Below are 24,771 nucleotides of genomic sequence, written 5' to 3'. Positions count from 1 at the left end.
AAACAACCTGTATAAGTCAAATAGAACAAACTGAATAAAATAAGATATTCCTTTATTGTCCACACATGAGGAAATTTTGTTGTTGCAACACAGTAGATCCAGAGGAAAAGGACAGAAAACTTATAGGAAGTTTAAAAAACACTCTTAATAGATCGATCTTAATAGAAGAACTCTTATAAACAAAAACTCCTATAGACAGAACCTCTCATACCTTAATAAGGAATGGAAGGGGAAAATAAAGATAAAGATAAAATAAAAACAGCGTAAGACAAAATAATACTAATAATAATGGTAAAATAAACACTCTTTTTACATCAGTTATATGCACATGAATGTGACATTATTGCGTTAAATACTGAATATCTCAGTATTTAACAAGACTTTGTTTCCATGGCTACGCAGTCTTCTGTACTTCAGTAACTGCACCGTTCAGCTCCATCGTATGACTGAGAGACAAACAGAACATGTCACAGCTTTAGATTATACAAGTCATATAACATACACTTCATATGTTTAGATTATACAAGTCATATAACATACACTTCATATGTTTGTCCTGAAGCTGCTTCACAGACACATGTGACACAGCAGTGGCTCTTTTGAAGAACAATTATCATTTAGTTTTTTTGGTCATAACAAAACAGACATTTTATAAATTCAAAGTACTGATTCTACACTGTTTACTTTTAGTCGAGGCACAAGTTATTATTAAAATACCTTTTGCTTTGGAGTCGTCAGGAGTTTACTTGAGATGACTGTGTCTGCAGTGATTAGGTCTGCAGTGACCTGTAGTGACCTGTAGTGACCTGCAGTGACCTGTAGAGCTCTGGACAGCACAGACAGACTAAACTCACTGGTCAACACTGAAGATGAGAAAGATACTCATTAGAACATTGATATATTATGCACATTTAACAGAGAAAAGCTGGAATATGTTATTGACAGATTTACATTTCGCTCTGTAACACAAAAGTTCCTCTTTTCACATTAATTTTTAAAGCTAGAACCAAAAGTCATTTATTTATGCATAAGTTTAAACCTTAGAAGTTAGAACATAACTGACATGTTTGCTAAATCTCTACATATTCCATGGAAGTAAATCCATGACATTCCTATACAAAACAAGCGTGTGCTTTGTTTAAACACGGCACACGTCATTATGAAATATGTAATAAAACAAATGTGGTCTCAGCCCCTGTAAGTACAGCACTGTCGCTTTTAAACACCTTTACATTTATATATGTAAGATATGACCCATTATAGCAGGTTATATTTGAATTATTGGTTGTTTTTATAGCACATAATACAAACATCACTTTATTTCCCTTCTTTCTCTAGTTTTCCTTGATCTGTGTATAACCTCTTGTCTCTTAGAACATTTAGTAAGAGAAATAATTAGTTATTTATTTGCAGAAGCACGAGCCATCACGACGTGTTGTTGCATCTTTGTGTAGTTAAACTTTAGCTTACGTTAGCTCGTGTTAGCTCGTGTTAACTGTGTAATCGTTGTTTTACACTTCATATGGAACGATGTGTGAAACGTGAGGAATGACATACAAACACAACTTACGTGTATCGTGGTCTCGTCTCGTCTCTTTCTTCTGTTTGTGTTTAGTTTCTGTCACGTGTTCTCCCGAGGCTCGTTCATGAGGGTTACGTGCGCGCTCGGTGCGCGTACACTGTTCACCGGAAGGTTAAAAATGTATTTTTTAAGTATTTTAGAAACAGTTGAAGAGTGAAATTCCTTCTATTTTATTTTTAGACTAAAAAAAATTTAGCATGTTTGGTAATTTTAGAGGCCGAACTCCTGAAATGGTCCGACCAAAAGACTGCATTCTGCGAAGTGGCCACTACTCAATTTGGAGCCAGAGGCAGAGGGGGCGTACCCTATCCAGATAATATAATAGATCCATGCATGAAACAAGCTTAGCCCAACTTCAGCTGACACTTGTTGACTTACCAACAGGCTTCATCAAGGATAAAGCTACTATACTTGTGTGGGACAACATGCTGAAGAATCATCATCTGGTCAGGGCACTACCCATCATACAAATGGTATAATGGTCCAGAGTGACAACTCAGCTGAGCCATCTAAAGAAAGGGTGGAGAGCTTAGGAGCCACAGAAAGCCCAGTTTGTGCTGTACCATCGGCAGAAAAGACAAGGACCTCAAACTTTATTTCTATAAGTCTACATTAGGACATGTTAAACGGCTTCATATAGCCTAATCCAGTGGATATTCTAATCAAACTGGAAATTATCTTGTTGAAATAAATTCTACTGTCACTGGCATGGAGAGGCTTAAACTATATTTGAGACGATTCCTTAAGGCTTAGATAATGAACAAGGCAAACTGATCGTCTCCTAAGTTTCTATTAATTGGAAATCTGAAATCGTAACAAAATTTCATGGTGCTTTCAATTATGGTCGCTTTTTCAAAATGTGTACTTTTGCATTTAGATTTACTCGTTAACTAGGCCTAAAGGAAATCTGCAACTGTTCTACCCTAAAGTTGAAATGTCTGTAGGAATCTGAAATGTCACTTACATTCGTCAAAGAATAGTAAAATGACAAGGGTACAAAAATGGGTGTAGACCCATATTTGTCACTTTTTTGGGCAAAAGACCGACTTCGACTCTCATTTTCTCCCATAAGTTGCAGGATTCAGATGGAGAACTTTTTCCCCCGGTTGAAGTACATAATAAAGATTGGAAAACGACTGTTGAAAAGTAGACCCCAGGTTGGGGGAACGGAACCCACTTTCTAGCCACATTCTGGCCCTTTGCTTATGGCCTAAGACTCAAGAGGAGTGTTATTGATGTGAACTGGACTTGAATCAGAATTAGAAGTTATAATAAAATGGAAATACTTGGATTACAAAAAGGCCTTGAATAGCATCAAAGAATCAGAATCAGAATAGGGTTTATTGCCATTTGTCGATAAACAGAATTCACAGGTGATTCAGTGCAACACAAACAATAAAACATTGAACACTGAGCACTAAACGGCACGATATGTACATAATAAAATATAAAAGGTATAAAGTTATGTAGTGCAACAGGCAGGGCCGGCCCAGCCTATAAGCGAACTAAGCAGCCGCGTAGGGCCCCGAGGCGTTAATAGGGCCCCCAATCTGGCAACCCGTCGTATGCGAAGTGCAAGCGCAGCGTGCGACACTAGTGTAGTAGCGCTGTAGGCACGACAGCGCACACAGCGGTAACATAACGCACAAACCGCATTTATTTGTAATGACAATCTGGCAACCAAGACACCAAACCTGCGCTGATTGGTCAACTTCATTGTGCGCGAGCAGAACGAGAGCAAAACATAAACACAACACAACGTGGTCCCTGCGTGGTCCTCATGTCCAGAAGAATATATCTCCTGGTGCCGAAAAACGAAAGAAACTTCTTGACGATGTAAAGAAACTGCAAACTCAACAACACTCTCCAGGTAGTGAATTTATCTTACAAAGAGACGGTTAATGCTGCTGTTTGAAACAACACGAGTCTGTCACGTTAGTTCGCTCAGGCTGGAGGCGACGAGAGCTCTGCCCCGCGCACAATATGTGTCTGAATGAAAGATAATAAGCTTAACATTTACACCAGCCCCGTAGTGTCAGCTGCAGGTGAGGCCGGTGAGGCGGCGTCTATGCCCCGGGTCACTAAGAGGCGGAGATCCGGACGAGCGCCGACTCGTCCAGAACCTCTGACGTGAAACTTTGGAGTGAACGGTGTGCGGCCCCTGTCCCGGGCCCTTGTCCCGGGCCCCTGTGCAGCCTCAGTTAGAGATGAGCGGGTTTGAGTTTGCGTCCCCTCTTTCTCACATCTCCATGTGTGAGATCAATCGTGACTCGTGATGTCTGTTTTACTTTGACTTCTTAACGTGCAATGAGAGGAACGTAAAGGTTTATGCACGTAAGGTCCATCAGCCAATCACATCGCAGCATTGTTTCATGTCCAGTGTGTGATGTTCAGATCAGAACAAACATTTATATTCTAATTCACTTTTAATAGAGCCATAAAACATTTCAATTTATTTAAAAAGCATCATTAAACTATTTGTTATAAATTATAATTAATTGTCAGTGAAAAATAACCAGACATATTATGATTACGTCTGTTATAGAATAATACTATATATTTTCATACAAAAGTGGCAAAGCTGCAGAAACGCAGTCTCTTCACTATAGCTAGGTTTGGACCTTCACTTCTAGTTCTGGTCATTCTCTGGGAATAACATGTTTGCACTGTTTTATCAGTGTTAATTGTTAATCAAGCAATGCTTATGCCATTTGTTTAATTCAATATAACTTGTTTTGTCACTTTAGCAAGAAGGAACAGTTGGGAGCTGTAAAAGATAAATTAGTAAGGATAACTATTAATTTTACATTTTCAGTTAAAATGAATCAATTTGATCATAATTATTTTTCATAGCCAATATTGTATTGAGTAATTAAGTACACTAATGTATTAATAACTGGCTTTAGTCATTTTCTCCTGGCACAGTTTCATCACATCATCATTTTATAGCATTACAACCTCAACATTTTACTCTTACTTTAGCCGGCTGGACCACATTAAAATGCACCAGAAGACCCAAAAAAGGTCTGAAAATCTCTGGGGGAGTGCCCCCAGACCCCCCCTGTTCATTAATTTAAACTGCTAATGTGGCTGTCGACCCTTAACGCCCACAAATACGCCCAAAAACATATCTGGGACGTGTGTTATTTGTTCAGGGAGTAGAGGTGATGTCAGCGGAATACCAAGTTGCATTGTGGGATTTAAGTTAGCAATATTTGAGCTTGTGAGGTGTTGAGAATAAACTAACTGGCAAACAGATGCCCAGGCGTTTTGGTGCGCTTTGTTAGCGTTGAAGAAAGTTCCCATATGTGAATTGTTTACTGACAATGGCAATAAAACTGATTCTGATGACGTGGTGAGGGGCCCCCAAAAATTTTTTCGCTTAGGGCCCCCTGAAGGCTTGGGCCGGCCCTGGCAACAGGATAGATGGGTCTGCCTGTCAATGTTCAGTCCAGGTGGGACCAGGACATGGAGATTGTCGCCTCCTCGTTGAGAGAGCGCGCGTCGCCATGTTCCGGCATTAATGGTGACTCGGCACATATGGGACGAAGCGCCGTAAATGCCGGAACATGTCGGCCCAGACCAAACCAAATTTGTGATTTTCGTTTATTTGCCTTATGTGAAAGTTGAAGTTAACAGATAACAGTATTCATTACCTTAAAAGTACACATTAAGCCGTTAAAAATGGGTAGTTTTCGTGCTCCGCGCGGGGGCGTTACCTTTTTTCAGCAGCGCATGTTGATATTTTTCCACCAATCAGCTGCGAACCACATGGCTACAGCTACGTGTTCTCTCAGAGACATTATTCATTTGTCCAGACTTTCTCCAGAGCTTATAATTCCCTGGACTACATTGCAACGGAACTGAGGTACTTTTACTCTAAAGTATTGCTTTTAACACTGTGTTTTAAAGTGGTTTTGTGATGTCACTTTAGCCTCGTCACTTTTGCCTCGGGCACCGGAGCAGAGACAGAGCAATGCTAAGCTAACATGCTGCTTCAGTGCACTCTACATTATAAATACGGGCTTGAATTTAATGTGACCACTTTCTGAATAATTAACATCACGTAGTCTCTTGAAACTAGCCGTTTTGGGATGGTGTAATGTCTGTATCTTTGTGTTTTTTACTGTTTTTACTGTTTTGTTTCCCTTTTCAGAATTGGCGCTCAGAGCTGGATTTGATCAAAAACTATGCAGAATAGGGATGCATACCTAAACCCACGTTCAGGTTCAAGTCCGGATTCGAATCCAGAGGTTTAGGTTCAGGTCTGGACTCATTAGGTCCGGACCTAAACCATGCCATATTTGCATAATGTTACAACAGCGTAACACAAGCTACTTGGCTAAATTAAGTTAAAGACACTTGAACAAGGACGACTATCAAACACAAGGCTTAACTGCAGATTGAAATAAACTCAATTTGTCTGCTTTATTCACTGTTTTTTAACAGAAGTTACAACTTACAAATCACAAGCTACTAGCTAAGACTCAACTCAACAAGAGCATGTTGAGTATTGTTGACAAGAGTCAACAATACTCTTGTGAGGAATAAAGTCTGGCGGTAATGCAACACTTGGATGCCAACCGCCATAAAACAACAACAACAACAGAGTCAGTCTGGGTCAAGCAGTCAAAGAAGCTGTTTCATCTGATACAATGTTTTGCCTTTAGACACATTTCCACTCTTTAATGTTACAGATCCATTGGCATCAAAAGTCAGGTAAAAACCTTCAAACAGACTATACACCAGTGTAAATATTCAATATTATGCAATAATTGTTCTAAATTATTTCCACAGCCAAAATACAACCACGGGCAGCAATTATTTTATTAGTTCATTGCTGAAAATGTGTCAGATTTCATCTTCATATCCAATTTTTAATCCTTACACAACCAGGATTTACATTCACATTGAAGGGACAGCGAGACAGACCCGGTAAGTAAAGACAAAGATCGAAGGCGCGATTTGAAATCCAAGAATGGCAAACTGGGCACCTGAGCCACAGTGGCTGAGCAGGGGTTTTCTCTCTCTCTCGCTCTCATCTCTTCAATCTCTCTCTCTCATCTCATCAATCTCTCTCTCTCATCTCATCAATCTCTCTCTCTCTCATCTCATCAATCTCTCTCTCTCTCATCTCATCAATCTCTCTTTCTCTCTCATCTCATCAATCTCTCTCTCTCTCATCAATCTCTCTCTCTCTCATCAATCTCTCTCTCTCTCATCAATCTCTCTCTCTCTCTCTCATCAATCTCTCTCTCTCTCTCTCATCAATCTCTCTCTCTCTCTCATCTCATCAATCTCTCTCTCTCTCTCATCTCATCAATCTCTCTCTCATCTCATCAATCTCTCTCTCATCTCATCAATCTCTCTCTCTCTCATCTCATCAATCTCTCTCTCTCTCATCTCATCAATCTCTCTCTCTCTCATCTCATCAATCTCTCTCTCTCTCATCTCATCAATCTCTCTCTCTCTCATCTCATCAATCTCTCTCTCTCTCATCTCATCAATCTCTCTCTCTCATCTCATCAATCTCTCTCTCTCTCATCTCATCAATCTCTCTCTCTCATCTCATCAATCTCTCTCCCTCATCTCATCAATCTCTCTCCCTCATCTCATCAATCTCTCTCTCTCATCTCATCAATCTCTCTCATCGAGCTCTCATCGATCTCTCATCGATCTCCCTCATCGATCTCTCATCGACCCATCATGACTTATCAATAAACATTCTTTCGTATTTCATTGTTGTGGCGTGGTCCTTGCTAGTGAAAGCTATTTATTTCGTATATTTTTTATTGTTTTATTTTGTACATAATATATGGCCCACGATTTGACAAAAGAGTTTGGTTTGATGGAACACTGTGGCTCATGCACTTATTCTATATTTTCAAGACAAGAGGCGTAACTTAACCTCGTTACTTGAACGCTCCACGTTTGTTTGCATTTAGTGGTGTGTCAGTTCAGGTGTAAAGATAACTACAGATAACTACACAGACGTGGAAATGTTAGTTAGTACATTTAAAAGGTTTTTTAGATCTTGAGAAGTTTATTTTGTTATAAAGTCAAATACAATATTTTTCAGTTCCAAATACCTATTAAACAATATTTAACAATAGACTAAATGTTTATCTCTGTAGATCAACTCTGAAGTTGTAATGCACATAAACTGAAGCACAGTGTTGGTGAAATTACACTTGTTTTTCTTAATACATTTCAGTTTATGAGAACAAACGTGTTTGTAATTTCTTTTAATCGATCCAGTAATTGCTTCAAAAACAGCATAGGCTATATAAAGCTATTTATTTCTTATATTTTTTATAGTTATGTTCGGCCCACGACCCAGCCTGAGCGTCGAAATTTTGCCCGCGGCCCAAAATGAGTTTGATAAGATAAGATAAGATAATCCTTTATTGTCCCACATGGGGAAATTTCATTGGTGCAACGCAGGTAGATACAGAGGTAGATACAGAAGAACAGATCACTTATAGGAAGTATGAAAAACACTTTCAGTAGAAGATCTCCTATACATAAATAAAAACTCCCATTGACAAATAAATAAATAAATACATAAATACCATTGCATGTGATCACGACAGTAATTGCACATGAATGTGTCACGACAGCACATAGATTGCACATGAATTTCACAGTAATTGCACATGAATTGCACATGAATTCCAACAGCAATTGCACATATGACAGAATTGCACATCAGTATTAGGTTAGGTGAGTATTGCGAGTGTTCAGTACTAACAGTTTTTGTTATAAAGTCTGACAGCAGCAGGAAGGAAAGACCTACGGAACCTTTCCTTCACACAGCGAGGGTGGATCAGTCTCTCACTGAAGCTGCTCTCCAGAGCGGAGAGAGTGTCCTGCAGGGGGTGACACTCATGGTCCAGCATAGATGTGAATCTAGCCAGGACCCTCCTGTCCCCCACCTCCTGCACCGAGTCCAGAGCACAGCCCAGGACGGAGCTGGACTTCTTGATGACTCTGTCCAGCCTCTTCCTCTCCCTCTCTGTGATGCTGCTGCTCCAGCAGGCCCCACCGTACAGGAGGGCTGATGCCACCACAGAGTCGTAGAAGGTCTTCAGGAGTGGCCCTGTCACTCCAAAAGACCTGAGTCTCCTCAGGAGGTAGAGCCGACTCTGGCTCTTCCTGTACAGTGCGTCTGTGTTATGAGTCCAGTCCAGTTTGTGGTTCAGATGAACACCCAGGTACTTGTATGAGTCCACTCTCTCAATGTCCCGTCCCTGGATGTTCACAGGTGAGGGGGCAGTGGGGTGGCGTCTGCGGAAATCCACCACCATCTCCTTGGTCTTCCCCGCGTTGATGAGGAGGTGGTTCTGCTGACACCAGTCCACAAAGTCCTGCGCCAGTCCTCTGTACTCCGCGTCATCGTCGTCCGTGATGAGTCCGATGATGGCAGAGTCGTCAGAGAACTTCTGCAGGACACAGCTGTCCGTGTCATGTCTGAAGTCTGCAGTGTAAAGGGTGAAGAGAAAGGGCGCGAGGACAGTGCCCTGGGGCGCCCCCACACTGCAGGTCCGAGTGTCAGACACACAGTTCCGGGCTCTCACAAACTGGGGTCGGTCTGTGAGGTAGTCCAGGATCCACTCTGCCAGGTCATACTCCACACCAGCCGTCTCCAGCTTGTCCCTCAGGAGCAGCGGCTGGATGGTGTTGAAGGCGCTGGAAAGATCGAAGAACAGAATCCTCACAGAGCTGCCAGGCTTTTCCAGGTGAGAGAGAGAGCGGTGCAGCAGGGAGATGACGGCGTCCTCCACTCCGATGCCAGACCGATATGCAAACTGCAGCGGGTCCATGGCTGAGCTCACGGTGGAGCGGAGGTGGTCCAGGACCAGCCGCTCCAGTGTCTTCATCAGGTGGGTCGTGAGAGCCACTGGCCTGAAGCTGTTGAGGTCTTTGGGGCGCGGTGTCTTAGGCACAGGTACCAGACAGGTCTTCCAGACCTGTGGTACCACCCTCAGCTTCAGGCTCATGTTGAAGACATGCTCCATAACTCCACACAGTTCATCTGCGCAGGACTTAAGGAGCCTGGGGCTGATGCCATCAGGTCCTGCTGCCTTCCTCACTTTAATCCTCTTCAGCTCACTCCTCACCTGTGCTGCTGTGACAGTCAGTGGTTGGCAGGGGGACCGTGTGCTGGGGGGATGGGTGAGTCCAGGCGAAGTGGGGAGCTGATGGTCCGGGGCAGATAAGCGAAGAGGAAGAGGAACAGATGCAGGGCATTGTCCAGCTGTGGAAGAGAGAGCATGCAGCTGTGCAGGGGGAGGGGCGGGTGACCGATCAAACCTCAAGAAGTGAGCATTTAAATCATTCACCCACTGTAGATCCCCCTCTGTCTGGGCAGGGGGGATTTTGAAGCCCAAGATGGTTTTCAGGCTCCTCCACACTCCCTGAATGTTCTTTTGCTGCAGCTGCTCCTCCATCCTCCTCTTGTAGCCGGCCTCAGCCTGCCTGATCCTCCTCCTCAGCTCCTTCTGCACAGTCCTCAGCTCCTCCTTGTTCCCTGACCTGAAGGCCCTCTTCTTCTCCTTCAGCAGAGCCTTCAGTTCACGGTTAATCCATGGCTTGTTGTTTGGAAAACACCGCACCGTCCGGGAGGGAACAATGTTCTCAAAACAGAAGTTGATGTAGTCCGTGATGCACTCTGTGATGGTGTTGATGTCCTCCCCATGTGGGTCATAAAGCTCAGTCCAGACAGTGGTGCTGAAGCAGTCCCTCAGAGCCTCCTCGCTCTCAGCAGACCACATCCTCACCTCACGGGACACCACAGGCTGCCTGCGCACGATGGGTTCATACACAGGCCTCAGATGTACAAGGTTGTGGTCCGAGCTGCCCAGGGGAGGGAGGGGGGAAGAGGAATAAGCCTCCTAGGTGTTGGCAAAAAACAAGTCCAATGTTCTATTCTCTCTGGTGGGGCAGGTAACATACTGGGTGTATGTTGGTAGAACAGAAGAGGGAGAAGCATGGTTAAAGTCACCAGAGATGAGGAAGAGAGCCTGTGGATGCTGTGTTTGCAGCCTTCAAGTGCAGAAGAGCAGTGCTTCACAAGCATTTTTCAGCATTGGCAGATGGGGCCACATAGACTGCGATCAAAATCACATGTGAGAACTCCCGGGGCAGATAATATGGCCTCATGCCAATAGCCAATAGTTCAATATCCCTGTTACATAGCTGCTCCTTCACTGTGCAATGTTCGGGTTTGGACCAGCTCGTGTTCACATACACCGCCAGACCTCCACCTCTTTTCTTCCCGCATTCTCTCGTTCTGTCCGCCCGCAGCAGATGAAAATTGTCTAAACCTACAATAGACTGGCATTTCTGCTGTTAACCAGGTCTCTGTGAAAATCAAGACGCTGCTGTCCCTATAAATCCTCTGGGACCGCATGAGGCTCGCTATTTCCGTCATTTTATTTTGAAGGGACTTCACGTTACCCATGACTACGGCGGGAACGACTTCTTGTTTGTCCCTCTCTTCTCTCGGAGTTTACGTCCAGCCCGTCTGCTTCGTTGCGTTTTCCTTAGAATGTCCGCCGGGCTATTCCAGCGCGTGTCCCTATCGTGCAGTAAAATAGAAAAAATATACTAACTATATTTACAAAATATAGGAGATAAAGCACAATAAGTGTGAGAAAGAAGAGAGAGCGTTTACACCGGGCTGCCAGCTGTACCAGCGCCTTATGACGTAATACCCATGCTCTTTACGATAGCACAGAGGGCAGCGATTATGAAACAGAAAGTTTGCAATGACGGGGCGAAGACACAGAGGGAAAAAGTGAATGGGACAGAGTGTGCAACAGAGGGTGCAAAATGACTGCAGTTACAGCTCAAAACGACAGTTTCAATGGCATCACTAACAACGTTTAAAGTTTTGTATTTTAACGTATGTACCATAAAACGCACATAAATTCATAGCTACTGTAAGTATTCACAAACACAAATGGATTAAGGAATGTAAAAAAATACGGATTACTCAATTAATCGAAGACAATAATTGATGAATTTGTCAATTAATAAATTAATCGATAGCAGCAGCCCCACCTGCTATGCATATGATATCTCCATATATCTCCAATATGATGCATTTCCTGCAAGATATTGGACCAATGTCTGGATACAAATTGAATGTACAAAAAGTCCCTTTTACTGTCAACCCCCTCTGTCCTTTAGAAAGACTTGCCCATTCATATGGTAAAGAAAATCACGTAAAGGTGTAATGGACGATTTTTTTGCCCCATATCTGAGTCTCATTTCCTCGTGGTGTGGACTGCCGAATAGTCCTTCCACGTATCAATCATAGGATGCACCTACTGCACAGCTGCAGCTTCGTCGGGTCGTCCCCAGGAGAGAAGCATGTTTATCTGTGTCCAAGCGCATGGATCTATCATAATATAGTTCCCTCAGTGTACAGGACAAAATTAAGACCGAGAAAGACAGTTCGAGCTGGCTCAGAAGATACGTAAATCTACGGAGACGAGAGATGCGATCCTTCACGCTAATAAACAAACGCACGGGGGTGAGTGTTCATGCGCACTTCCGCTTGAGTTCTCAAAATCAAAAAAAAAACGTCCAACACGCCTTTAAATATGTAAGTGTAGGCCTCCATAAAGAACTAGCAACAATCTTACAGAAAGGTAATAATCCGCTTTTCTTCATTATAAAGAAAGGTTTTGAAGAATAGAATTGACCTGAGATTCAAGCTCTGGATTACAAAAGGTATAAAGGTTTTTCACCAGATTGTAGAAGATGCAACGTTTACAGTGAAAGTTTGGCTAAATAAATGCTTTCAACCCAAAACTGGAGTTATTTTACTTCAAGCCAGCCAGTTGAAAGAACAGATGCATTCTCTAAAATGTTGTGATGAAAAAGTATCCTAAAATGTCCTTGAGTAAAAATATGTAAATGATCCAAAGAATTTTAAGTGCATTCTTTGAAATCTTTATAACTAAAAATACTGTTGTTGGACCCTGAGGCATTGCTGTAAAATTCTTGGTTAATGTTAGCCTGACACATGCCTGACACATGTCTGTATAGCCTGTATGTCTGACACATTGTATTCCAATTGCATATGACTTGACCTTACCTGTTTTTTCCTGTACTCAAGGAGCTGTGAAATGCCGAAGGCAGTGACCACGGCCCCTCCTCCAACTAGGGCTGTGCGCTTGAGGGCCCTCCTGAAGGCCATGCTCCTGCAGGCACAGGGGAGCAGCCAGGGTTAGAGACTTAATGGCATTCGACACATGTCGACTATGGGTCCACTGCCTTGAGAAATTATAAAAAGTATGATCAAATAAAATAATACAAATTCAAACTAGAGTTTAAATAGGCTAAATAACTAGGCTAATTTTCAGTGTATGTCAGTGTCTTTCTTTGGTTTAGGCTTTGAAGATAATGAAGAAACATACAACACAGAGGCTCATTGCTCTACAAATACAGTATATGAGCCCCTCTGTGTGCTCTCTTCTCCCTCTGGCTCTTCTCAGCTGCGCAGACAGGGCAGGTCAGTCACCTGTCTGCAGTGGGACAGCGCACAATTGGTGAATAATTCAGCAACTAATTCAGGGAGAAGACACACTGGGGTTACTTCTTGTCATTGTGGATCACTTTTACCACCATGGGTCCATGACCGTCACACAGACTACTCTGTGGTGCTGCGCTTACGTTTCGCATTCAACACAATAAGTGCATGGAGTCAAAGTGGAAATCAAACAAATGTAAAGGCTTTCTCTTCTCATATTTTTCAGATGTGCTTTATATATCACCAAATGAGTGGTCAGAAGCGGAGCAAGTCAAAAAGACTCAAAAGAGGGAAGGAGGAGACGAGCAAAAAGGGAACCAGGACAGAAGTGCTCACAGAAGGACAGAGGAGGGATGGAGGAGGGACAGAGGAGGGGCAGCGGAGGGGCAGAGGAGAGACAGAGGCATGCAGAGAAACGGAGGAGGGACAGAGCGCATATTGAAAATACTGTAAAGAAACCAAAACTCTGACTCGTTCTAAACCCGCGGCTAATGTGTGTGAGGGGCACAGAAGCAGGCTGACCCACTCCTCTGCTGCGCTCTGTATTTAGAGCAGGCTTTTAGCTAGAGGGCCGGCTTTTCCCGTTTTTTGGACGGGGTATCTCGACATGTGGACGGACATTTTCGAGGGCAAGGACGGTGTAATTTTTATTAATACATTTTAGAAAAGGGAATATCATCATTAAATCGGGCCGGGAAGCGTTTGACGATAGTCCACCATGGTCCGCGCCATGACAGCTCACTGTTTACAAGTGAAAATTTGCATTGGTCGACAAAGTTTGTGTGCTAGGCTCTGATTGGCTGTCGAGCCGGGGTCTGGAAAATGCCGAAGCTCCACGTTTGCCGAACCTCCACGGCCAAATACCATGCAAAATACGGCGCAATACGCCGCTCCTAAGTGGCTGTGATCACTAAGAGTGTGATCTGCACGGCCGAGAGGCGCAGGCGGCGCGAGAGTATGGAAAGTCAATATGATACGAGAGGCGTAAGGGCGCAGCTCCAGATCGCCATAAAAATCACCATTTCACCCACATTATCCCAGAAACGACGAGAAACGGTGATGAAACATGGAAAACGCAGGACAGGTAACGCTACAGGAACTAAACAATCAAAGATGACGGGCCGTGTCCTCAATGGAAAACAGACCTATTTGCCTTGCTCAGAGAGATCAGACACAGACTCTGAGGAGGAGCTATTGTAACAGCAACAGCAACAGCGAGGTTGACACCCGGACAGGAGAGGTATAGAGAGACACTTTAGTCTGAGCAATAATCTAAATAACGGAAATTCACAGAATGGAAAAGTAATCCTATAATATAGCCTATAGCTATAGTTTTATTTATATCTAAACAGATCTGAATAAATCCTTTTCTTTTTCAAACTTTTTCCTTTTTTCCTCAAAAAGAGGGTATAATGTGTTCTAACATTTTGAAATAGATTTGATCCTTTTTTAAAGGATATTTATATATATTTTTTTAATGCAAGTGTTCAAAATGACCAAATAAAAGTATAGAAAATATCGGCCTATCATTTCCATATTGGTGCACCACTGCTCCAAAGTTATCCATTGATTGTGTCCATAGCAGGAGCCTTAAGGCCCATATACATAGTTTTGGCATTGCCATTCAAATGGAACGGCAATGCCAAAAATAATCTGTAGGTATTGATTTCAGTATTTCTGAACATGAAAGTTCCATAACATGTGATCAGGGCTCTCGCTACATTCAGGGATGGCGCCCCCGCCATCCCACAGTTTCTCCAACACTTAGAATTTCTCTGTGAGTAATGGGCACTTTGATGTGATGTTATACAGAAGCATGGCACATTTGTCCAACAGAATTCTCTCCAAAAAAAACAATTGTGTGGTTCTCCACTGAGATGTACATATGTGACTGGCCGCGCTAAAAACCGCCACAAGTCGGCGAGAAAAAGCCAAAATAAGATTATTTTTTCAAATGTGTGATTTTCGTTTATTTGCAGAATCTGCAAGTTGAAGTTATGAAGGAGCCCCTCTGCGCTTCAGATAACACTATTGGTTGTCTTAAAAGTATACATTAAGCTGTTAAAATTGGGTAGTTTTCGGGTCTTTACAGCTCACTGTTGTTATTTTTCGGCCAATCAGCTGCGAGCCACGTGGCTACTTAAAACACCCTCATACTCCATGGTGTTGAAGATGGAGTACTGAGTACAAAAAGGCGAAAAAGAAAAAAGATCCATGAAAAGAAAGTGCCTGGCGTAAGTACTCACAAGATCCCTGCATGCATATATGCATGCTAAAATTATATACACATCGAAAACTAGCTCAGTAGGTGTTGTTTGTTCCTGTGTTAGCCGCGGGCCGGCTAAGTTGGAAGCTAAGCTAGGCTAGCGCCGGCGTTGTTCTGTACAAATTATATAATTATGTAGTATTTCTTGACCCGTGGGTTGTGCGGGTTGTGCTTTATGTGTGTTTTATGGTGCTTTGCGTTAGTTTGTCGTCGTTAAACCGGCTGCCGCTCCGGGCTCCGGAGCTAGCTACACCGGAGGCTACACTGTAGCCGGCCGGACGAAGCTAAGGCACTGCTTCAGGCTGTTGTTGTTTCTTCCTGTTAGCAACTAAGCTAGCCCGTGGATTGTGTGGGTCGTGCGGGGGGGGGGGGGGGGGGGCTTTTGTTAGCCCCGGGCCTGAATTGCTAAATCAAAAGTTGGCAGATCCCCTCGGTGCTGAATCAAAAGTAAATATTTAAATTAAACTCCAACTTCTGGATGGTAGAGATGTGATTTGTTAACGTTAAAATAACTTTCACATTCTTGGATTAATACATTTTTATTATGTACATATCACCACTTCCTATTGCACTACATAACTTTATACCTTATATATTTCATTATGTACATATCATCCCATTTAGTGCTCAGTGTTCAGTTGTTTGTGTTGCACTGAATCACCTGTGAATTCCGTTTATCTATACACACACACACACACACACACACACACACACACACACACACACACACACACACACACACACACACACACACACACACACACACACACACACACACACACACACACACACACACACACACACACACACACACACACACACACACACACAAAATTAAATAAAAATAAAAAATTTAAGAAAAAAAATCGATCTTTGGACGTACGAATCGATAATCGGTAATTAATATGCGAATCGATTAAAAATCGGAAAATCGATTTTTTTCAACCCAGCTCTAGTCAGAGGGGATCCATCTTTTTTAAACATTAAATCAAGTCTAGGCAAAAGATACATGCTGTTTAAACCTTGTCTGCTGTGCTTATCTTGGGACCATTAACCGCATGTGGAATGTTTTTGGAGAACTTTTGAACCTGGACTGCAAACTCACAACAAATAAAACTGAAGAGAGATGCGGAGAGAGCTCAGAGATGTTCGAGATGTCCTCTGACTGAGACCTCCAACAGTTCTCCTCGCGCAAGTAACATAACTGCCTCCTGTGTCGTTCTTGTTTTTTTTTTAATGTTTTGGGCTTAGCTGACAGGAGTTATTGTAACCAAGAAATTAAAAAGAATGACAACAGAAGCCCTTTGAAAATAATATTTATTAAAGCATATAAATTTGAACTTTCAAGGGTGAAAGTTCAAATTTGAAAGATTAATAAATTTAATGATAATGTATAAACTATTTGGGTAGCCACTCCACTGATTACATTAAATGATTAAGGGTAAATGGGAAAGAGAGGGTCACTTTGTTCTGGCTAATGATGAATGGGAAAGTATATGTGCATCTCATTGGAGAACCGCGGAATCACATATTTGAAGGGAATTTTGTTGGAAAAGTGTGACTTGTTTCTTTATAACACCATGTCAAAGTTACCATTACTCACAGGGAACTGTAGGAGAGGATGCGGCAGCCACGGGGCATGTATCTACCTGCGTTGCATCAATGGAATTTCCCCATGTGGGACAATAAAGGATTATCTTATCTTATAACTATCATGTGTTTTGGGATTGTCCTATTGTTCACAAATATTGGACTATCGCTGGAACATTTTCCTGGCAGCAGCAAAAAAGGCAATCACAAAAAATGGATGACACAAAACACACAGACAATCGAGGACTGGACTGACGTTATAATGGACATTGGACAATGAAAAAAAATCACATTCAGACTATTTGAAAATGGACAAATTTGACAAACTGTGGGCAAAGTGGGACATTTGTGCGTTAGTTTTTATTGATTTGTGGTATGTCTTTTGATTTATGTCCATATTTCTTTCTTCGGTCGGGTTTGATTTTTCATGTTTGTATATATTTTTTTTCTTTAAAATGTTTCAACAACATTAAAAAAAGAAGAATATATACAAGATTAACTCTTCCTTAGAAATAATTTAATGTGATATTTCTGCACTTAAACGTTTGATACCAAAAAAAAAAATTCATTGGGAGAAAAAAAATTTCCACGGGCAAATCGGGCCAAGAAAGTCTCATTTCAATGTAGCAGGTTCTAAACTGCAGACCACTGTATATTGCTTGTCCGCGCTTCATGCGTTCAGATGTGTCTAGATTCACTTCCTCATTAGACTAATTTATCTGTGAATTTGTGTCCGATTGTAATGAAACACACAATGTAAAACACACTGTAAAATACGGAGAACACGACTTGCTCCACTGTCGTCTTCTTCTACAGTGTTCCCCAGTGGCCGTTAACCAGTAAAATGTATGAATTAGACGCACAGTTGTTATAACCGCAGGGTCCAAAGCGTGGTGAAAAAAGTACCGGCTTAAAGTCCGAAAAGTACGGCACATCCCAGTGGAGGACCATAAAAATCTCATATTTGGAGGGAAGTTTGTCGGAAAAAGGTGTCACATTTTCTCATAACAGAAGTGTCAAAGTGCCCATTATTAAAAGGTTGAATAGAAGATTTTTTGCCAATTTGAGAAATCAGCGACTATTGGTCCATTTTTTAAAAATGTGCATATTCATACTCACCCCCACCCTCATGTTCCCACCTACCAGCAATAGCTCCGCTGCTACAAGTGCGTTTGTTTATTAGCATGACCGGATTGCATCGCATCTCTAGTCTCCGCAGATTTCTGTCTCTTCTGAGGTAGCTTGAACACAGTCTTTCTGTGATGTCCTTCAGCCATTTTTGTACTTGGAACTACACTGAAGGAACTGCTAGCTTCGCTAAACACACACACCGGCATACCAACCACGGGGGAACGTGCTGATATTCTGGGAATGTGCCAGAACGAGCCTGCAGGTGTGCACTAGCACTCAAGGGAACGATTGACATGTGGGAGAACTACTCAGCTGTTCACGCCACGAGGAAATTAGACTCTAATTGGTCACCAAAAATCCTCAATTCAACCTTTAAGGAAATGCAAAGTGTTGGAGAGACTGGCAGCCAGGAGGCAAACCACCATCACCTGTTCTGGGACGTAACGTAGGCTGGCCTTTAGCGGTTGGAGTTAAGTGAGACTAAACATTGACGTCGTCCACATCTTTTTAATTTTCAATCAAATCAAAGTGCAACGTGCATTGTGAAAATATATGGACTACTACTAGCTACTCCAGCAGCAGAACAAGGACTGATGTTCCAGGCACCTTTTATCCTGTTCACACAATTGGGTACTACGGACGATTAGCTCATAAAACTTACTAAACCCTGCATAAAAAAACAAATAAACCCATACCCATTTAACCATACAAAATATATACATAAAACCCTAAATAGTAGAAAAAGCTTCAGTTGTAGTCATCTGGACTCAGTTTGAAAAATAGACGTTTCGACTCTCATCCAAGAGTCATTGTCAATAACAGAATTTAGATCGAGAACTCCGATATTAATACTGTTCTGTGGTAAGACCCACCCATTGGGAGGAGCCTTCCTGAAGTAGAAAGAGTTGTTTGTTTCAACAGAAACTCCCCCCTTGTATCTACCGAGCTAGCCTATTCAGAATCTTGATGGGCTATTAGAATCCTCTTTGTCTTTGTGAGACCCTGGCTCAACCACCCTGAGTACCTGATTAGCATCTACATGTCCTGGCCTTGGTCCTCTACCTTTCCAGGTGTTCAGTATCCCATTATAAATAACAGGAAGATTAAACCTTAGCCCTCCATTTCTGTTTAAAGAAGGTCTTTCTTTTTTAACAAAAATAGCTTCCTTGACTCCTCTTTCAAACCATCTTTTCTCCCTGCTTAAAACCTTCACCTCACCGTCTTCAAACGAGTGATTAGAGGCTTCAAGATGGAGATGCACGGCACTCTGTGGTCCTGAACTTGTATTTCTTCTGTGCCGATAAAGCCTCTTGTGTAGAGGCTGTTTTGTCTCACCTATGTACCGTTCTTTACAGCTTTCTTCACTGCATTGGATCGAATAAACTACATTGCTCTGTTTTTGAGTCGGTAACTTGTCCTTAGGGTGGACCAGTTTTTGTCTTAAAGTGTTTCCTAGTTTAAAATAAACAGGGACTTCGTGTTGTCTAAAAATTCTCTGCAGTTTTTCTGACAGGCCAGACACATAAGGGATAGAAACACCCTTCCTTCTCTGTTCAGTTTCCCTTTTGTCCTGCTTCTTGGTTCTCTTCACTCTGTTGAGAGCCCAAGCGGGGTAACCACAGGCTGAGAGGGCATTTCGGACATGTTTTTCCTCTTTCTTCTTGCCCTCTGAGCTGGTGGGCACACCTTGAGCTCTGTGTTGTAAGGTTCTGATCACACCCAGCTTGTGCTGTAGTGGGTGGTTGGAACCAAAGAGCAGATACTGGTCCGTGTGTGTAGGTTTCCTATATACTTCTATTTGGAGTTTCCCGTCCTCTCCTCTGATCGTGGAACAATCAAGAAAGGCCAAGCGATTCTCCTTAGCGTCTTCTCTTGTTTTTTTATGCAGGGTTTAGACATGTAGATGCTAATCAGGTACTCAGGGTGGTTGAGCCAGGGTCTCACAAAGACAAAGAGGATTCTAATAGCCCATCAAGATTCTGAATAGGCTAGCTCGGTAGATACAAGGGGGGAGTTTCTGTTGAAACAAACAACTCTTTCTACTTCAGGAAGGCTCCTCCCAATGGGCGGGTCTTACCACAGAACAGTATCAATATCGGAGTTCTCGATCTAAATTCTTTTATTGACAATGACTCTTGGATGAGAGTCGAAACGGCTATTTTTCAAACTGAGTCCAGATGACTACAACTGAAGCTTTTTCTCCTATGGAACACGCCTGGACGAATGAGGGATTACACCGCCATAAAACCCTAAAACCAACACCAACAATGATTAAAACCCTTAAACCCCTGTACCAGCCCTATGATGCTCTGCTACGCATCCTCTGCCTTGGTCCAGCTGAGAACCATTATAATGGAGCTTGTTTTCAGAGGCAACCCTTTGACTCAGGGGAAGTGAGTAAACATTCTTAAAAATTCCCCCAAAACACTACAAACTACATTAACACACAAAGGCACACATATCCAAATCTCTCTTTTCCCTCAGGACAGACGGCTTCAATTAAAGTGCCCCTATGCACCAGATCTAAAAATATGATAAAGAGGACAGACATTACTTCAATAAATATTCATCAATTTGTGCAATTGTCTTTTTGAAAGAGCAAATTGATGCTTAAAGTGCTAAATGTAATTTAAAGGGTAAATATTGAAAAGTGTCAAGTGCTAGTAGTAAAACGGGCACTTTGTTACAGCAATACATTGCAAACCATTTTTGACATTACCATCCCTCTGAACTTTAGAACTATGTATTGGGTCGAAAAACTCCTGCCATGAACACAATGAATGGATAACTTTGGAATCTCCTTTTGGCAGCAGGACATTTTTTTTTTTTTTGAAAAAGGTTGACATCACCAACTATTTAGTTCTGGACTGACATTGCAACAGACAAAAAAAGGAAACTGTTCACACCAAGGCGTCAAAAGCGTCCAGTTTACATGCAAAGTCTATTTAAACGCCTTTTGAGCATCATAAAACATTTTTGATTTCTAAATCATTATTATCCAATAAATATTTTTACTTTATTGGATGTTAAACAAATTCTCTTCACATAATTCAAATGCAAAATATTAACTTACATAAATTCAATGTGTTTTTATGTTTTTATTAATTTATTGTGATCCATACTGTATTGTGTTTTTAATGTGTTTTTAAACCCCCGGGACGCTAACCTACTAAAACCAGCACTCCACACACGTGTCACGAAAAGTTCTAACACAGGATGTGTACCTGTACTCTTTCTGGTTCAAACACGTCCAGATGATTCTTCCTCACTAAAGACTGCTGTGTCTTTGCGCACATTAATTCTTGGAGTTTGCTGTACGCCCCCTTTATAACCAGTTGCTGCTGGGGAGACTCGTCTTTTACCCAATCTGTACCAACTTCGACAAACATGTACGCTACTTACCAGGTTAGTGTTCGGGTGACGGGCTGCGGCGCTGTCAGATGGGTTCGTCGAGACGCAAGGGCATCTGGGGTTCTTCGAGACGCAAGGGCATCTGGGGTTCTTCGAGACGCAAGGGCATCTGGGGTTCTTCCTTCCTTGTTTTGACTGCTTGGACGGTTGGAATTAGGTCATATAGGGAATTGGAAAGGAAGTGACAAAATCCAAGATGGCGGCGCTCTTGCGGCCCAAACCCAAGCCCCCGGAAGCCAAGATGGCCGCCATTGAAACCTATGGAGTTGCTCATTGGCGCATGGTTCCAAAAAAGTTTTTTAGTTCCGCATTACTTCCTGTATACTGGTATATCTCCTCCCACGTTTTGTGACGTCATCGCCGTGAGGCTTTGGCGTCGGGAGCGCGCACGTCACAGCAGCGTGAAAGACTCAGAACAGTCAACACGGACTTTTGGAATAATTCGGCTTGAAATATTCTGTTTACGTAACGTATAATGATGAATTGTTATATCCATCTATAAATATAAATGTATCATGTTGTAAAGCTCTGATATTTAAGAGAATTATAAAGAAGTGTTAAGATAAAAAGTCTGGTTTAATGACAATGAATTACATTTAGCGGTCGAATAACGTCCTCATCATTTTCTGTAGTTTTTGGTTTGGGTATTTATTTTGTTATTAACTTTTCAGTTATTTATTTACATAATATAATTTGGCCAATATGCATTTTTTTTAATCAGATGAGAAGAAATATAAAATATAATCATCGATTCTGTTACATAATTGAGTTAAGAAGTATTTAATTATATTCAGTTTCCTTTTGTGTCGTTTTTTTATCATGTCAATCTTTAATAAATACAAAACACATTTGTTTATTAATGTATTTAATAAGAATAATGAACATGAATGAACTTGTTCAATAAATGCAAATCTGATTATAACTACAAATGATAAATTGATTTTAGCCAGTTTTAGTTGAGTTTTAAAGCTACAATGAGTTTTAAAGCTACAATGTGGGAGTCCCTTATTAAGGAGTTTGAGTCTGTGTACTGTTCATTATTATTATCATCATTAATAGAATCAGAAAATGTATTGCCATTGTCAAAGAAAAGAATTCACAAACAGTGGAACTTGCTTTGGTGATTCAGTGCAACATAAAAATATTAACAATGATAAAACAACCTGTATAAGTCAAATAGAACAAACTGAATAAGATAAGATATTCCTTTATTGTCCACACATGGGGAAATTTTGTTGTTGCAACACAGTAGATACAGAGGAAAAGGACAGATAACTTATAGAAATTTTAAAAAACACTCTTAATAGATCGATCTTAATAGAAGAACTCTTATAAACAAAAACTCCTCTAGACAGAACCTCTCATACCTAATAAGGAATGGAGGGGGAAAATAAAGATAAAATAAAAACAGCGTAAGACAAAATAATACTAATAATAATGGTAAAATAAACACTCTTTTTACATCAGTTATATGCACATGAATGTGACATTATTGTGTTAAAATACTGAATATCTCAGTATTTAACAAGACTTTGTTTCCATGGCTACGCAGTCTTCTGTACTTCAGTAACTCCTCCGTTCAGCTCCATCGTTTGACTGAGAGACAAACAGAACATGTCACAGCTTTAGATTATACAAGTCATAGAACATACACTTCATATGTTTTAGATTATACAAGTCATATAACATACACTTCATATGTTTGTCCTGAAGCTGTTTTACAGACACATGTGACACAGCAGTGGCTCTTTTGAAGAACAATTATCATTTAAGTTTTTTGGTCATAACAAAACAGACATTTTATAAATTCAAAGTACTGATTCTACACTGTTTACTTTTAGTCGAGGCAGAAGTTATTATTAAAATACCTTTTGCTTTGGAGTCGTCAGGAGTTTACTTGAGATGACTCTGTGTCTGCAGTGATTAGGTCTGCAGTGACCTGTAGTGACCTGCAGTGACCTGTAGAGCTCTGGTCAGCACAGACAGACTAAACTCACTGGTCAGCACTCTGAAGATGAGAAAGATACTCATTAGAACATTGATATATTATGCACATTTAACAGAGAAAAGCTGGAATATGTTATTGACAGATTTACAATTCGCTCTGTAACACAAAAGTTCCTCTTTTCACATTATTTTTTAAAGCTAGAACCAAAAGTCATTTATTTATGCATAAGTTTAAACCTTAGAAGTTAGAACATAACTGACATGTTTGCTAAATCTCTACATATTCCATGGAAGTAAATCCATGACATTCCTATAGAAAACAAGCATGTGCTTTGTTTAAACACAGCACACGTCATTATGAAATATGTAATAAAACCTCAAATGTGGTCTCAGCCCCTGTAAGTACAGCACTGTCACTTTTAAACACCTTTACATTTATATATGTAAGATATGACCCATTTCAGCAGGTTATATTTGAATTATTGGTTGTTTTTTATAGCACATAATACAAACATCACTTTATTTCCCTTCTTTCTCTAGTTTTCCTTGATCTGTGCTTAACCTCTTGTCTCTTAGAACATTTAGTAAGAGAAATAGTTAGTTATTTATTTGCAGAAGCACGAGCCATCGTGACGTGTTGTTGCATCTTTGTGTAGCTAAACTTTAGCTTACGTTAGCTCGTGTTAACTTGTGTTCACTCGTGTTAACTGTGTAATCGTTGTTTTACACTTCATATGGAACAATGTGTGAAACGTGAGGAATGACATACAAACACGACTTACGTGTATCGTGGTCTCGTCTCGTCACTTTTTTCTGCTTGTGTTTAGTTTCCGTCACGTGTTCTCCCGAGGCTCGTTCATGAGGGTTACGTGCGCGCTCGGTGCGCGTACACCGTTCACCGGAAGGTTAAAAATGTATTTTTTAAGTATTTTAGAAACAGTTGAAGAGTGAAATTCCTTCTATTTTATTTTTAGACTAAAAACAATTTAGCATGTTTGGTAATTTTAGAGGCCGAACTCCTGAAATGGTCCGACCAAAAGGCTGCATTCTGCGAAGTGGCCACTACTCAATTTGGAGCCAGAGGCAGAGGGGGCGTACCCTATCCAGATAATATAATACATCCATGAATATAATACATCCATGCCCAAACCCCACTCGGTTGGAACTAGGTCATATAGGGAATTGGAAAGGAAGTGACGGAATCCAAAATGGCGGCGCTCTGGCGGCCCAAATCACTTGCGGTTCATCATTTTGCTACACGATTTTGGTACACCTGGTGATGTAAGAAATACTTACTGTCTC

The 24,771-nt window shown here is 41.3% G+C and overlaps 1 protein-coding gene across 2 annotated transcripts in view; it reads right to left on the bottom strand.

Moving 5' to 3' along the window:
- The window catches only part of gpd2 (glycerol-3-phosphate dehydrogenase 2 (mitochondrial)), a 157,739-nt gene extending 136,116 nt beyond the window's left edge, over positions 1 to 21,623 (bottom strand). The window contains exons 1-2 of one of the 2 annotated variants that reach the window (XM_072446677.1): positions 21,514 to 21,623; positions 12,690 to 12,795 (exon numbers count right to left, since the gene is read on the bottom strand). In XM_072446677.1, coding sequence (XP_072302778.1) covers positions 12,690 to 12,791 — 102 coding nt within the window. In that variant the 5' untranslated portion in view covers positions 12,792 to 12,795; positions 21,514 to 21,623. The remainder of the gene's footprint in view (positions 1 to 12,689; positions 12,796 to 21,513) is intronic. The other variant, XM_072446669.1, reaches the window with a different exon arrangement.
- Between the last annotated feature and the right edge of the window lie 3,148 nt (positions 21,624 to 24,771).

The sequence above is a fragment of the Eucyclogobius newberryi genome, unplaced genomic scaffold (genome assembly GCF_026437365.1).
Source record: "Eucyclogobius newberryi isolate DKJ021-1_F unplaced genomic scaffold, fEucNew1.0.hap1 SCAF_1, whole genome shotgun sequence".
Classification (NCBI taxonomy): Eukaryota; Metazoa; Chordata; class Actinopteri; order Gobiiformes; family Gobiidae; genus Eucyclogobius; species Eucyclogobius newberryi.
This window is presented reverse-complemented; position numbering and strand designations above follow the sequence as displayed.